This window comes from Rhinopithecus bieti, unplaced genomic scaffold (assembly GCF_001698545.2).
Source record: "Rhinopithecus bieti isolate Rb0 unplaced genomic scaffold, ASM169854v2 scaffold_6380, whole genome shotgun sequence".
NCBI lineage: Eukaryota > Metazoa > Chordata > Mammalia > Primates > Cercopithecidae > Rhinopithecus > Rhinopithecus bieti.
The window spans coordinates 2,821,075-2,837,030 of record NW_016806642.1 but is presented as its reverse complement, the minus strand read 5'-3'; the positions used below and the strand labels follow the sequence as shown (position 1 = coordinate 2,837,030).

Sequence of the window (15,956 nt, the reverse complement as noted above, 5' to 3'; positions counted from 1 at the left end):
TCTGTGCCTTTGGTACAACTCCCAGTTGACTGCAAACTTCTTTGATGCATCTGCCAGCCCTTTGGTAGTAATAATACTAATACTAAAAAGCTAACATGCAGGTCTTATTATGCTCCAGACACAATGCTAAGTAATTTACTGGCAGAGTATTTGAATACTGTCTGGCATATAGTAAGCCATTAATACAGGTTTGTTATTATTACCATATATAGCCCAATTAACTTGGTATTACTATTCTCTCCATTTCAGGATAAGAAAACTGTGAGGCACAGAGAATTACATAAATTGCTCAGAGTCACAGAGCTCATTACATGGCAGAAACAAACCTTGGTGCCCATCTATTTGACACCAATACCCATCAATATTGTTAATCATTACAAAAAAATTGCTAAACACACACACACGCGCGCACACATACACACACTGATCAATCCTTTTTGCAATAATTCCCATGTCATTTTCAAAGCAGTGTAAGTTGTACTCAAGGCAGGTTTTACTTGGGAATTCACTCCCCTTTTAAAATTTAACTGTCTTAGAGACATAAGGAAAAAGTCACAAGTATTTGTATCTCCCCGGAGATTTTCATTTTGAAATTTAGAGGCCACTGAAATATGTGTCCTTAGGGAGAACAATGGGTTTTCCAAAACTTCTAAGTTGCTAAGGAGCTGTGTTTTGTTTTTTAACTATGAATATGCTACTTCAGTCAGTCACCAGGATGTCATATTTGCTTTGATCAAAAGAGCTAGGCCATGTCCAGGCTTGAGTAATAGAAAAAGTTCATGAGTGTATTGCTAATACAAATGATTAATAATACATTACAGGCTCAACCCTGATAATGCCATGCATCTTCTTACAGTTATTTTGAGTACATTTTCATTTGATGCTCACAATTGCTCTCTACTGTAACAGCTTTTCTCCTGGTCATGCTGTGAGATTATACAGGGAGAAATGCGCACTTCTGATGTTGTCTTTCCTGAGTTCTAAAGAAGGCTTTGCCTTTCCTCCCATCTCCTTTCCTTTTTCTCTTCCTTCTCCCTCTCATAGGCTGCCCTGTCCTTTTCTTCCTTAGCTGTCTGAGCTTTCTTGAAGGGAACCAAGGGTCGTAGATTCCCCAGGCCTGGGCCCTTCTGGAAGGTTCCAGGTTCTCTGGAGAGCAGTCAGGTGACAGAATCAACCCAACCAGGCCCAGTGGCATAACTTCCCACTTAGGCAGCTGCACAGCACCCAAATCCCATCCCTGGAAGCTTCAAAACCCTGGGCTCCACCACAACCAGGCACAACTGCCTCCCTCCAGGTTTCCACTTGGGTGAATGAATGGGCTTGAAGGCGACTCCAGATGCAGGAGGCGCCTTGCGGAGAAACGTGTCATGTACAAGAAAGTTTGTTTCCTACAGAGACTGCAGTTGGCAGCTGCACTCCCAGTCGTTTGCGAGAAAAGCTCCCCACCTGGGGAAGCGAGGCAGTTTCCGTGTGCGCTTGGCAGGGAGGACGCGGTGGCGGCGGGACTCGAACTCTGTCGTCGAAGGGCGCCCCGCAGGGTCGCGTCTGTAGCCCGGACGGCGTGCCCAGGTTGGAGTGGGAGGGAGCCGGCGTGCACAGCTGTCTTTGGTCGGGCTCAGGCTTCCGCTCCCTGCCTGCTCCCCTTTCCAGCCTCCCGCCCCAGAAATGATCTCAAGCGTTGCCAGTTTGATTCCAGAGCCCCACTCGGGTGGGTTCTTTTGTTTCTTTGTTTTAATGACAGTTCCCAGCCCTTCGGCATGTCATGCGCAATTAATTCCCTGGCTCTCACGAAGGCAGCTGGGGTGAAATTTCTTCTGCATCATCCTTTTGGGGATAATTGTTTATGATGTGACGTCAGTCGGATTGATTTTTCTCTCTTGAATGAAGAGTGGGAGGGGAGAAAGAGAGACGGAGAGAGAGAGAGAGAGGCGCACAGATGTGCACGGAAGCCACAGACACTGACATTTGGAATTCCTTCAGGGTAAAAGGACACCGGAATGGGAGCTTAAAAGTGTATTGCTAAGATTTCAGGCTGCACGGAATTATTAAGTTTTCTTAAAAAAAAAAAAAAAGAAAGAAAGAAAGAAAAGAAAAGAACCCCCTCCGCAGCGAGCCACTTAGGTGCTCCTTTCACGTCAGAGTCCCCTGTTAAGGTGGCAGCCCCTGGAATTAATCTCGGGCACCCAGCCGCTGCTGTAAGCTTAAGGAGAAGACGAGGAGGGGCGGGGGAAGTGCGTCACCAGGTGGGGAAGGGGCTGTGTATTTGGTGACAAACGGGAGGCGATGGGGGTGGAGGGGAATGGGGACGGGAAATAGGTTCTGTGTGCTCTCCGGGGGTATTGTGTCAGGAGATGCAGGCTGGCTACCATGTGACGCGGTCCAAAGCTGAAGGGATTGGCCGAGGCAGCGCAGGCGGTGCAGCTCGGCCGGCTTGCCGTTCCTCTCCCTTTCTCTCAGCATCTTCCTGGTAGCCTGCCTGTAGGTGAAGTAGCACCAGCAGCATCCATGGCCTGTCTTTTGGGTTAACACTTATCTCCTTTGGCTTCGGCAGCGGACGCAATAGACCTCAGCAGCGGCGTGGTGAGGACTTAGCTGGGACCTGGAATCGTATCCTCCTGTGTTTTTTCAGACTCCTTGGAAATTAAGGAATGCAATTCTGCCACCATGATGGAAGGTAGGATGCTTTCGGCTGTGGTTGACTGGCTTCAAGCAAGGTTTGGGCGGAACAGCATTAAAGAATATGTGCAGCCAGTGTATGTGGCGGTTCTAGAACCTGGTTGCCAAGGTTTTGCAAGCAGAAATGCTGCAGTTTGCTTGCAGTGGATCTGGGCTCAGACTAATGGAATCAAACCACAGGGCTGCTGCCTAGCTCAGAACCTACAGAGCTCCCAGCTCTTTTGAGAGAGAAAAGCCTAAAGTGTTTGCAGGGAGCTGAGATGGAGCTAGGAAAGAGCTTGCAAGCAAATAAGTTGGGCAAGAAGATAAGGTTTTCTGTTCTGGGTTCCTGGGACTACACTGATTAAACATTTACAATGGAAACTTGTTTTCTGAAATTGACATTAGACAGGAGAGGTCATTAACAGAGTTATCCATACAGACATTTTCAGTGAACTGCTTAAAAATTATAAAAATTCTTATAATGTATTTTTATCTCTGCAGTTTACATCATATTATTGGGATAGGAGGGCAGCAAATTTGGTCCATAAACTGTAGTTGTATGAGAATGTAATTGCAACAGAATGAAAAATATAAGGAAAATACCCGGGCCTCTTGCCTCCTGATTTAGGGTCTTATTAGGTTAAAAAAGAATTTTATGCTCCCTAAATGCTTTCCCTGTCCAGTGGTTTTTAGCCAAGCATCAAATGATTATTTGCTGATGATCTTTTTGTATATTCAATATTGAGTGTAAGGAGGAACTTTCCCTGGGGAGATGCTATTTAAACTATATTTTATTCTACTAAATTACCCTTCCCAACCTGAAACTGTGACAGCCAAGATTGTCTCAAAAAAGCAGCAAGCTGATCAGGAAAGAAGCGAGCAGCTCTATGCAGGCTTTGATTTTCTGTTTTCACACTATAGGATGGTGCAAAACTCCTGGCCTTTCCTAAGATGACAGGCAGAAATTTGTCCCCAGCCTGGATTTCACAATGCAGAATTGAGTGCATAATGGGTCTCAAATCAGCCATGAAAATGGCAGAGAGGCCACCTCTTAAGCCAAGGTTTGTCCTACGGATTTTAACTATTGCTTAGAAATTTACCAAAATGGAATAAGAAGAGGATGGTTTCTTAAAAACAGCAGTGTAGCCTGTACTTATTTGGCAGAAATGAATTCTTTTTGCTCTCCCTGTCATCATGTCAAACATTGTCAATGTGATTTGGGGGAGTGAAGAATTCTAGAGTCAAAACCCACAGATTTTAGAAGATAGTCTTAAAAGAGAGGTTGGGTATGATTTTGTCATGGAGCTGAGTCTTGTTTGCAAAAGGTTCTCAAGCTAGTCCTTCAAATCCAGGCCTAAATAAATTGAGATTGCTAACACTCTCAGATTAAGTCATTTTCATTAATTCAAAATGGATTTAATCTTTGAATAGCAAGGCAAGACAAACAGAAAGAGTATTATTGATGCACTTTTCAATTAAAAACTCATGTGGATTATCTTCTTCAGAAAAAAATCTTGCCTGTAGAGGTACTGTATTTCTCCAGCTCAATTTCATATAGTATGTCTTAAAAATGCATCTGCACACATTCTGATTAGATTTCAGTCTTGCATAGAGAATTGGATGCTCTTTCTTTTTACTTCTTGCCTTGCAAACCATGGCACTAAAGTATCTTCTTTGAAGGTTGTAACATTTTTTGATGCTCATTAATGATTCTCCCGGTAATATGGTCTATTATGCCATCCAAGAATGCCAGTTCAAAGCCCTGTGATGAGCTTATCCAGGCTGCCTAAACCAAAACGAGAACTGCAACAAAGACTTCTGCTGGAGCTGAATTAACACTATTGCTCTGGGTTTGCCAAATTTATCTAATGAAGGATGTTATCTTAGCACTGGTATGAATTAGAGGTTATACTATGGATACAGTTGTCTTTCACCAGATCTTTTGCTAGAGAAATTGGACAGGTGTTCTCACTGGCTTAAATAGCTAAATGAAATTAACATTTATTTCTACCCATAGTTCCTGCTTAAATGTTTTTAAGCCTTATTATCTTAATAGTTCAGTGACCTTAGAAAGGCAAATACAAACTTAACCAAAAATCAATTTGCTATCAGTTGCCTTCCAACTTAGTTGACAGTCTTTTTGGCAATATACATTCATGTTTCTGGCATTGCATGGCAGAATTTCACCTCTGAATTGCTCTTATTCTGAAGGTGTGGTATATAATTATTATTTCCACTTAACTCATCTCTAGAGATTGCCAGGCTCTGTACATCTACCACAATATCGTTGGAAAGATAAGGAACCTCATCAAAGGCACCCCAAAATTGCCATTGCAGCTCTTTGTTGAAACATCAGTAGACTCTGAGAATGTGCCACCAAACATCTAGTTAAAATCATATTTCTCCTCAAATAGTGTGTCTCACACACACACATAGAGTCATCCACACAAACACATTTCTGGAAAGGAAGAAAACATATATTTGCACTCATGTGGATGTACATTTCTATATTGCTAAAGTGTTTTAGTCTGCTACTCAGAAAAAGCATGGCCATGGCAACTTTTCAAAGGCACTTCTCTACTTTGTGTAAAGCAAGAGTAAACAAATATTCAGCAGAATGGGTCATAGTAAACTATGTTTTGTTTGTGTGGAACAGGATATAGGCTCCTTTCATTCAATGCCTATTGGAAATCCATCTTATCATAGATGATAAATGTTACTACCTCCTCAGTGATCCTAATATCGTGGAAGTCAACGAAATAATTCCCCAGGGACCACAAGCAGGTGATTAGTAGTTTGTGGCTCCATGGTTCATTTAACGTATTTTAATTAAAAAACATATTTTTAAGGGACTTGATTTGTTGCTTCCTGCATACTTATCTTTTGACAGTGGTTGGCATTGGGTTGTTTCCTTTCTAAAGAAAGCCACATGATCTGGAGCCTTCTGAAGTATAAATATGAAGGGAAAGATGATGCGTAAAGGGAATTATTAACTAAGGAGTGTACATACTGGCTAAACTTGCAATGAAGTCTATGTGGTTAGGGCAACTATTCAAGGACTATTTTTTTGATATATTATTATTAAAGTTTGCAAATGGCATTCTTAAGATTTCCTTTTTTTTTTTTTTTTTTTTTTTTTTGAGACAGAGTCTCGCTCTGTTGCCCAGGCTGGAGTGCAGTGGCCGGATCTCAGCTCACTGCAAGCTCCGCCTCCCGGGTTCATGCCATTCTCCTGCCTCAGGCTCCTGAGTAGCTGGGACTACAGGCGCCCACCACCTCGCCCAGCTAGTTTTTTGTATTTTTTAGTAGAAACGGGGTTTCACCGTGTTAGCCAAGATGGTATCGATCTCCTGACCTCGTGATCCGCCCGTCTTGGCCTCCCAAAGTGCTGGGATTACAGGCTTGAGCCACCACGCCTGGCCTAGCTATCCTTTCTAAGACAACTGAAACTAAGTCAGAGTTTCTTGGACTATCTGTCTATTTGTGAGGATGTCTAGAAAGTACTTTCCTTGTTCACATAGGCCCGACTGAAGGTGTTTTGCATTTTAAGTTCCATATTCAGGCTCTTAGGTGCTATACTAGAAAGATAAGTTTCTAGGTGCCAATGGTTTCATTTTATATGATAATTTAAAAAATTAACAAGCATATATTTTGAAGGGATTACTGGGTTTAATTATAATATTTGGGGTAATTTAATATATTTTATTATATTTACTACTCATAATAACCTGAAAATAAGTATATTGTATATACAATGTTTTTTTCAGTCTTTTCTACACTTCAAAAGTAAAATAATGCATTGAGGCAAAAAAATGGTGGAGTGGAATTTGAACCTACATCCATTTAACCACAAAGCTCATGTTTTTGACCCTCTAGGAAACTCTTAGTTTCGTTTTGCCTCAGGTTGGGCATGTTAACCTAATTGAAAAATAGGCCGTAGTGCCTTTGGTTGCATATTCTGTGTCTCTCTGTTTTAAATATGAATATTCACAGAACCATACTCTTTAATTTCTTATTAATGCCTTTTATGTCCAAAATCATTATTTAAAAAATTTTGCATAATTCAAAAGTAACTGAGCTTCTGTTGTTGCAATAAACCTTATAAACACTAAGAACTTCTTCTTTTCCTATTTAGAAACAGAGTTTTACTAAAATAACATTTGGAAAATTCTTTGGTCAGAAAAGAGCAAGACATCTTGAATTTGGAGCTGTTCATTTTACAGTTAGTTAAGAAGTTTTAAAGGGAATGCTTCTAATTTTCCTACTGATTCTCTTCTTTAAATAATGAAATTACTTTAGAAAATCTAAACATGCAGATACAAGATTCTAATGTATGTTCCATCACTTGTGTAATTTCTCATCTTCTCCAGTGTTCTGTGTCATAAAGAACCTCTTTAGATGTACATGTTCCCATCCAAGTGTCAGGGGTCAACATTAATCTTCTAAAAATAATACGGAGTCTTTAAAAAAATTAAATTAGATAAACCATACTAGAAGACTCTGGATCATTCTTTCTGTTGGATGTAGCACATACACTATCCATGTTTCAAATAAACAAGGTACAGGAAGTTACCAACTCACAATTTTTGTGTTCCTGAAAGTTTGTTTGTGAGTTGGTTACTTGGAACCTGTTTTCCTGTAGGAATAATGATACAAATAATAGAGTCTCGCACAAGTCCATCAAAGGCTATTAACCCAATATCTAGTTAACATACAAATATTTGCTATAAAATGTGTAAAGAAGAGTATGGTTCCCATAGTAATTAAACACAAGAAAATTATGGCATTAAATGTGTTTTTAATTTTGAATGTTGCTGTTTGAAGGAAAGAAGCTTTAATTGGAGGGCAATGAAGAGCTAGGTATTTTCAGAAGTTTTAGATACTCATGACACTGGATTTTTCAATTATGCTCAATTTTACTTTCATACTTGTAGCTTACCTTTTCCCAATTCAATTTTATCATACGAACTGCTTTTAAATTATGAGTAAAGTCATGATGTAAACTCACAGACTGAATTAAAAGTGGGAGAGAGAATTTACTGAGATAACTCTAAAGGAGTTGGAAGAGAGAAAAATGATAAGGGATTATAATGAATTTGGGCTCACATGTCTGAATAAGTCCCATTTGGAGAAATTAACTGAATAAGAAAGAGGTCATAGGTAGAAGAGAAAAAGTAGGAGCATAGTAAAAGCAGGAAAAAGTAGGGTGAGGCAGAGGTGTTGGGTCTCACAGGTTTGTGTGCTAACTACCAAATGTAGGTATGCGCACACAATGGCAAGCTTTCCATGGGAGAGAGATTGGAGAAGTGCATTCAGACTTGGGAAGCGATGGGCCTCTATTCTTGGAACTTGTATGTTGGTTAACTACATCTGCAAGATATTAGAAAGATCTGATATTAGAAAGATATTAGGCATCTAGAATTAAATACTTTACATCACACGCCTTCCTTGTTTAAGAAAACTTCTATATCTTCCCATTTCTCTTAAAATCCATAGGCTACAAGACCCTGCATGCTCTGGCCTGCTGTGGCTTTTCAAGCTCATCAAATACTTCACTCACACTGAAGGCCGCCATACTGCTTGCCTTCTGGTGTTTAGAATAAACACTTTCATGCCTCAGGGCTTTTTATTTGCCTAAAACACTCATTTTGCAGGTCACGGAGTTACCAATTCTCTTGTGGTCCCAGCAAAACTGCCACCTCCTCAGGCAGCCTTTGCTATCATCCTTGTCATCTCAAACATATATCCTGGGCTACTGAGTCCATCTCAGCCCGCTCTGTCTCCTCAGAGCTGTGTTTATGGCCTGTGGCTGCTTTCAATGCATGGGCTGAATCTCTCACTCAGAAGTAAGCTCCACGAGGGCAAAAATCTGGTCTACCATGTTCACCTCTGTATCCTTAGCTCTTGGCACACTATAAATACTTAACATGTTTATTAATTGAATAAGTGAACAAAACTAGATATAAATGACTCAGATAACTGTATACTGTTCATTATTAGGTATTATTTTGGGCATTATGATGGACATAAGAAAAAATGCTCAAATGTGTATACTTACTGGAGAAATAAAATCAATAAACATGGAACGATTAGGAAATAAGACAATATTCTGCAGTGATAAATTGTGAGAAACAGATAATATATATTGAAATGCAAAAAAAAGAAATAGTTCATTTTAAAATACGTACTTGAGCTTGACTTGTTTTGGTGATGAGTTCCTAGGAAATGATTTCGTAATGAAAAAGGCAGCATTGTTATGCACCCACCATTGCAAGAGAATTCGCCAGAGTCCAGTTTTGTCCCAATGATTCCTGGATGCTTTTTTTCTTATCTCATCTTCTTTGCCTTCCTTGCATTTCTGCCTTTCCTTTCTCTACTTTTCTCATTCTTCCATCCCACCTTTCCCTTCCTGGATTCTCATTGCTTTTCTCTGGTTTATGACCAAGCCTGAAAATGGTGGCTTACAAAGCTAGCAGGTTTGACTTGGAATCTGGGAAAGTGTTTTTTAAAAAATGAATGAATGTAAATGAGTGTAATGTTGTTCTATGTATTTGTGTGCACAGTGACGATGTCATGGTATATGAGATTTTTCAGATGCAAATTACTCCTGATTAAAGAATTTGTTAATCTTAGGCGCTCAACGTGTTAGCTGATTTTATGCAGTTGGACTTTTTGGTAAAAAGAACATGAACCCAGAAGTCAGACTTGAGTTTGAGTCTAAGTGTTGTGACTGCTTGGCTGTATGCCATGAGAAAGTTACTTTACATTCCTGGGCTCTGTTTCCTTGCAAACAAAATGAGATAATTGATCTGCCATACCTCTAGAACTTCCAGCTTTAACAGTCTCTGGCATTTGCTGAATGATTGGGATTCCTCACATCTACTCGCTCCAAGGTTTGAATTCTAATGATTGACTGCTTTTCCTCTCATCTCAAAATATATTCATCCCTGACACACAAATAATTCAAATGCATTACTGTCTGCCTTTTATTAGTTTAATTTTTCTCTATTTTTATTTTGCATCCACAATTTAGTTTTGCCTCTTTCCTGTACTGGAACACAAAAAGTGCATTTATGGGAACTATCTTCTGCAACTCCTGGTCTAGAACTGTTTATTTATTCGTCAAATATTCTGCACCGAATGCACACTAGGCATTGTTCTAGGTGTTATAAGCTCAGTAGTGAACAAAACAGATTAAAATGTCTGCCCATGTGGGCATCCTTTTGCAGAAGTCAGTCAGCATGAGCCTATGTGATCCATGGATCAAGTGACAGGTGAGCATTCTGAAGTCTAGCATTCAGATACTGGTTCTGTGAATGTCTTATGACAGTGCCCCTTGGGCTCATGCTTCTCACACATTTAATAAATGAATAAGTATCATGTCCTTGCCTTAGCTCACCATTCCAAACCCAAAGTTGCAGCTGAGAGCTCAGCAACTGCTGTAGGCTTGAACATTTTCACAGAAAAGATGTAAATGCCATGAAAGGGTCATTTCAGGATCAAAATTACACATCTACTCACATGTTTTTTGGTGTATACCAAAACTTTCATTTTATTTTGGTTCATATCCGCTTCTGTTATGTGTCAGGATTAGTGTTTTGGGATTTTTTAAAGCCTGTGTGGAGTTACCTATGTTTCTTCTCTTTACAAACAATATAAGGAAGAAAATATTGTGCTCACTTAGGGCATTGTCAAAGATTATGTGACATTTGCACATGCTTAAAAGTTTTAAAAATGCTTTATTCATCAAACAGATACATCTGGAGTGTTTCTGATATCTCAGTTGCTGTACTAGGCACAATGAAAATGACAGCAAAACACAAGGCAAAAATGTAACCCATCTTCAGAAGCATAGAGTCTATTATATGATATCACATTTGCATGTACATATTTTATTCTTGCAATGCCTCTGTGTGGTAGAAAGAATAAGTACAGTAATCCTCCCTTACCTGCAGAGGATTTGTTCCAAGACCCCCAGTGGATGCCTGAAACTACAGATATCACCAAGCCCTATATACACTATGCTTTTTCCTATACATATATATGAGATAAAGTTGATTTATATATATCATTATATATATATACACCTTCACAGGTATCAATCAATAGGTATCAATTTTACCTATGATAATTTTACCTTTATCATAGGTAAAATTAACTTTAACTATGATAAAGTTAATTTGTAAATTAGGCACAGTAGGAGATTGGCAACAATATCTAATAATAAAATTTAGAACAGGTATAACAGCTTGCTATAATAAAAGTTATGTGAATGTGGTGTCTGTCTCGAAATATTTTGTTATACAGTACGCACCTCTCTTCTGATGATGTGAGATGTTACAGTGCCTACATGATGAGATGAAATGGAGTGAATGACGTATGCATTGTGATGTAGTGTTAGGCTGCCATTGACCTTGAACACAAGCACTGTGATATGTGACAATGTGATGACTGAGACGACTACTAAGTGACTAAGAGCAGGTAGTGTAGACAGCATGGATACACTGGACAAAGGACTGATTCATGTCCCAGACAGGATGGAGTAGGATGGCACGAGATTTCATTACGCTACTCACAATGGCATGCAATTTAAAACTTATGAATTGGTTATTTCTAAAATTTTTCCTTTAATATTTTCAGACCACAGTTGACTGTGGGTAACTGAACCCACAGAAAATGAAACTTTGGATAAGGAGGAATTTTTGCATTGCTATCCTTATTTTAAACAGAAGAAAACTAGGGCCCACCAAGGTTAAGTGACGCTCAAGGTGACCACCTTACTAGTGGCAGAACCAGCACATATCAGCCAGGCTTGACTCCTAGTTAAGTGCTGTTTATTTGTATAATGGCGTAACTGGAAAATCTTACTCATATCTAAAGTGTTTGACCTAGGTCTCTGACTGGCAAGTAAACAGTAGATTGCTTAAGTCTGACTCGATGTTTCAAAAGCCTTCTTCAGAACTAAGCGAGTTAATTTTATTATCAGGTCATGATCTTTCAGAACAGTCATCAACTTGAAGAAGGCCACCTCACACAGAAGGGTTTTATCCCAGTGGGCTCTTTTCAGTAGCTCTCCCTGTTTTTCTACAGTTTTCTGAGGAAGAGGGTCACGATGTGATGTCACTAGTCCAGTAGACTCTAAACTTTCACAACTTACCTTCTACCACACATTTTATCAAAAACCCTGGTTCCCACCACGAACAAAAGCCCTTTTTTTTTCCCCCTGAGAAGGACAGCTCAGTGATCACTGATATTTTATGAAAACTGTGGCTGTTATCATGAAAACATGATAATGTGTACCATCGTTTAAAGATTAACCAAATGGGTTCAATCTCATTTTATAGTTGCAGAAACCAAGGCCAAATGAAAAGACTTACCTAAGGAATTTTATTCTCTCTGTAAGAGGACAAGTCGAAGTTTATTTTAGTAATGATTCCAAAACTGTGAATAGACAAAGACTTGGAGCCCATGGTGTCTTTCACGTTCAAAGGTGCTGAGGCTGGCTGGATGACTGCCAAAAGACACAAATGAATGTGTCCCCAGGGTCATCGTTCTACTGAGTACACATACAATGTGACCATTTATAGCTCTCTCCCTTGATTTTCTCAGTGAGTCAGTACAGTGTCGGGGGAAGGGCCAGGACTTGAAGAGGGACTATACCGCCTCTGTGACTGGTGACCTTGAGTGAGTTCTGGAATGGTTGGCCTCAGCTTCCCCATTTGTAAAGGGAGAATAATGCTGGCTACCTACCTCATAGAGTCATTATGAAGAGCAAATGAAATAATAAATATACATCTGAGAGTGTGCTACAGATGCCAGTTTTTTTCTCAGACAGTTTTCTCTCAACCTGTATACCCATTATAAAGTTTAATTTATAAATTAGGCACAGTAGGAGATTGGCAATGATAACTAACAATAAAATAGAACAGTTTCCATTGTTCTATTGGGTGCTACTTGTGGATTTCTTAGCCTCTGGAGGCTAGAAATTACTGCTTGCTGTTTTGCTTTTTATGTAGATTATTACTGTACCTTCCTGAAGATAGGCCTTACAGATTTCTTTCTCCTCTTCACCATACCATGAAGTTACAAGCATACTCCATCATCCTTTATTCTCAATGTCCATGTGGTCCCCTACCCCTTTCTTGAACATGTACAGCATCACTAATCAATCACAGCCATCTTTCCCCCTAGCTGTAGAATCTATCTCAACATCATATTCCAGGAAATTCCTGTGAATTGATTGGAATGGGCACATGAGATGATATTACCTTGCATTCCTTACCACAAGCAGTTTCCCAAAGTTGAAATACAGGGAATAAAACTAGAACATAGGCTGGGCGAGGTGGCTCATACCTATAATTCCAGCCCTTAGGGAGGCCGAGGCAAATGGATCACTTGAAGCCAGGAGTTACAGACCAGGCTGGCCAACATGGCAAAACCCTGCCTCTACCAAAAATACAAAAAAATTAGCTGGGCATGGTGGTGCACACCCGTATCCCAGCTAATCAGGAGGCTGAGGCGGGAGAATCACTTGAACCTTGGAAGTGGAGGTTGCAGTAAGCTGTGATCACATCACTGCACTCCAGCCTGGGCCACAGAGGGAGAGTCTGTCTCAAACACAAACAGACAAACATACAAAACCCACTAGAATATAGGTGATCTACCTGTGCACCCACCTTTACAAATGCCCTTAGTGAATCACCAAAAACGACATGTCAAAAATTGCTCACAGCAGCAGCTCTGGTGACAATGGCAGGAAATGGTCTCTAAGCCTGATCATAGATAGAACCCTACTCCTGTGCTATTGACTGTAACCATTAAGTTTCTCTTAGCCTCCTTGTGCCCTAATTTGAAGAACTATGTCTACCGAGTAGCCAAGGTAGAGTCACTGCTTGGATTCATTCCTGATTCCTCCTTCCTTCCTGTCCTACATCAGTAGGTCCTCAAGAGCTGTAGATTGTCTTTCCTGAATAGCTCTTGACTTTGTTCTCTCTCTTTCATCCCCTGCTAACACATCTGATCAGACCTTGCTTCTTCCACCTTCCAATGAATCCTCCTCACAGCCACCAAAGACATCAATTTCCTCATCTGCCTTTGATTGTTTCCCACGCTTCTAAGATGAAGTCAAAATGCTTTAGTGTGCTGTGCAAAGCTTTCACTCACAGGCTGCCTTCAGCCTTATCTCTCACTGGCCCAGCCAGACAGAGCTCCTTGCCATTCTCTTGCCCTTGAACTTGCCATTCCTTTCCTTCTCTATATGGAAACAGTCTGTTCTGACTTTTCAAGCACTAACTAAAGACTGCCTGCCTTCAGTGAAGCCTTCACATATGCAGCAGGTTGAAAATGAGAGCTCTGGCTTTGGAGTCAGACTGATCCAGCTTAAACCTGTGTGTGTGACCCTAGGGAGCTAGCGAACACGTTTCCTCCTTAGGAAAGTGGATGTGATGATAACAGTCTTTCTCATGGGTAATTTAATCATGTAAGGTTGAAAAAATTAAATCAGAAAGTGCACTTGTAGCACTTGGAGTTCTCCAGAGAGTCAGAACTGAACAAATATTGTGTGTGTGTATATGTGTGTGTGTGTGTGTATACATACATACAGAGAGAAAGAGAGAGAGAGAGGAGTTTTTAAATAAGGAATTGGCTTACATGGTTGTGGGGACTGGCATGGCAAGTCCCAAATTTGTAGGGCAGGCTGGCAGGCCAGTAACTCAGGCACGGGTTGACGGTGCAGTCTTAAGACAAAATGTTAAGCTCCCAATAAATCTTAGTTACTATTCTCTTTTAGGCATAGCACATTCTTATACCTGCTTTGTTCCTTGCTAAAAACCAAGGACTATGCCACAGTGGAGATCATATTTTACTCACTTTAGGATTCCCAATGTGTGGCATGTGTGTAAATGCTCAATAAATACCCAGTTTTAGTCAATGAATCCTGTTTAGGGATCACAAACTTTTGATGAAAGAGTCAAGTCACCTAGCATATGGTTATTATGAGAATTAAATGAGTTAAAATATGCAAAACATTTAGAAGAGTATTTGGTCCATAGTAAAAGCTTATTAAACGTTACTGTCCCGTGCATATCAAAGGTCCCAGTAAAGTTCCTGGATGCCAGGCAATACCCTGGATCATGCTTCCTCTGCTCTTCCCAAAGCACCCATCTGCCACGTAGGATCACACTGGCTGAGAGCCACATTCTGGTTCCAGGAGTGTGCAGTTAATATAGTATCTCACACATGTCTGCCTGACTCCTTTAATCATTTCCTCTGATTTTAAGAAGCCAGGTTTCATTGCAGGAAACTTGCAAAATAAGAAGATACATAGAAGAAAATTAAATTCCCAAATAATCTCATTGTTATGAAAGAACCAACCACTACTACAGTTTGTTGAATGAAGAACATGAGCTTTGGAGACACACAATGTGAAGTTGCTTAACCCTTGGTGATCTCATCAGCATCATAATTTGTTTTACTATTCCTCTGTCATCAAATATTTAGGCTTGATTTGTATATTGAGGACAAATTGCTCAGATTAAGGAGTCTCATGGTATGGTATGACTTCTTCGCTCTTATTTAATAAGTTATCCTGATGAGGTGGTGAGAATTCTGCATTGAATTCTAGTCCTGGCATTGTCCCAACCAGTTGAGTGACTTTAGACAAGGCTCTAACATTGGGGAAAGAAAGCAAGGTAGTAAAGAGAAATTGATTTTAATTAGAAAAATTCTAATATCTCCTGGCACCTTTCTTTATTGATTATGAGGATAAGACCAAGAATTTGCTAGGTGGGTAAGAACCAATTTGGGGTGTCCTTTCTGCAAGTCCTGACTATGTCTATTGGGTTAAGTCATCACTTCTCTACTTTCCCATCTACAGACTGGTAAATTATATGAGTGTTCCTGAATCTTACTGGGTTGAATATTGAAGCATTAAAATATATGTGAAAGTATTTTGAAAGCTGTAAAATTTTTATATAAGTATAATGTAGTATTAGAGCATTATTAGTTTTAGTATCTTGAAAATTCTGGTTTCAACTGAAGGTTTGGGTTAGATATTTTGAAGGCACCAACTCATTTTAAAACTCTATGATTAATCCCTGCTACAGGCAACCCCTTTCCCCATATCCTTAAATTTCCATGTCTACAAATGACTTTTTTTCATTTTTAGATACCAGAAGATAAGCACCTTTCCAAATTTAATGATTTATTTAAATGGGGATGGCTATATGGAATTTTGTTAAACTGAATAAAAACATTGTTAGCAATAATGGATACATAGTGGGACAACTTAAAATGCAGTT

At 39.7% G+C, this 15,956-nt stretch overlaps 1 protein-coding gene across 1 annotated transcript in view; it reads left to right on the top strand.

Annotated features, from left to right (window-relative positions):
* The first annotated feature begins 2,267 nt into the window (after window positions 1-2,267).
* The window catches only part of SGIP1 (SH3GL interacting endocytic adaptor 1), a 224,447-nt gene continuing 210,758 nt past the window's right edge, over window positions 2,268-15,956 (top strand). Inside the window, 1 exon segment of the mRNA XM_017877177.1 lies at window positions 2,268-2,674. Within this exon segment, the coding sequence (XP_017732666.1) occupies window positions 2,665-2,674 (10 nt within the window). The 5' untranslated portion in view covers window positions 2,268-2,664.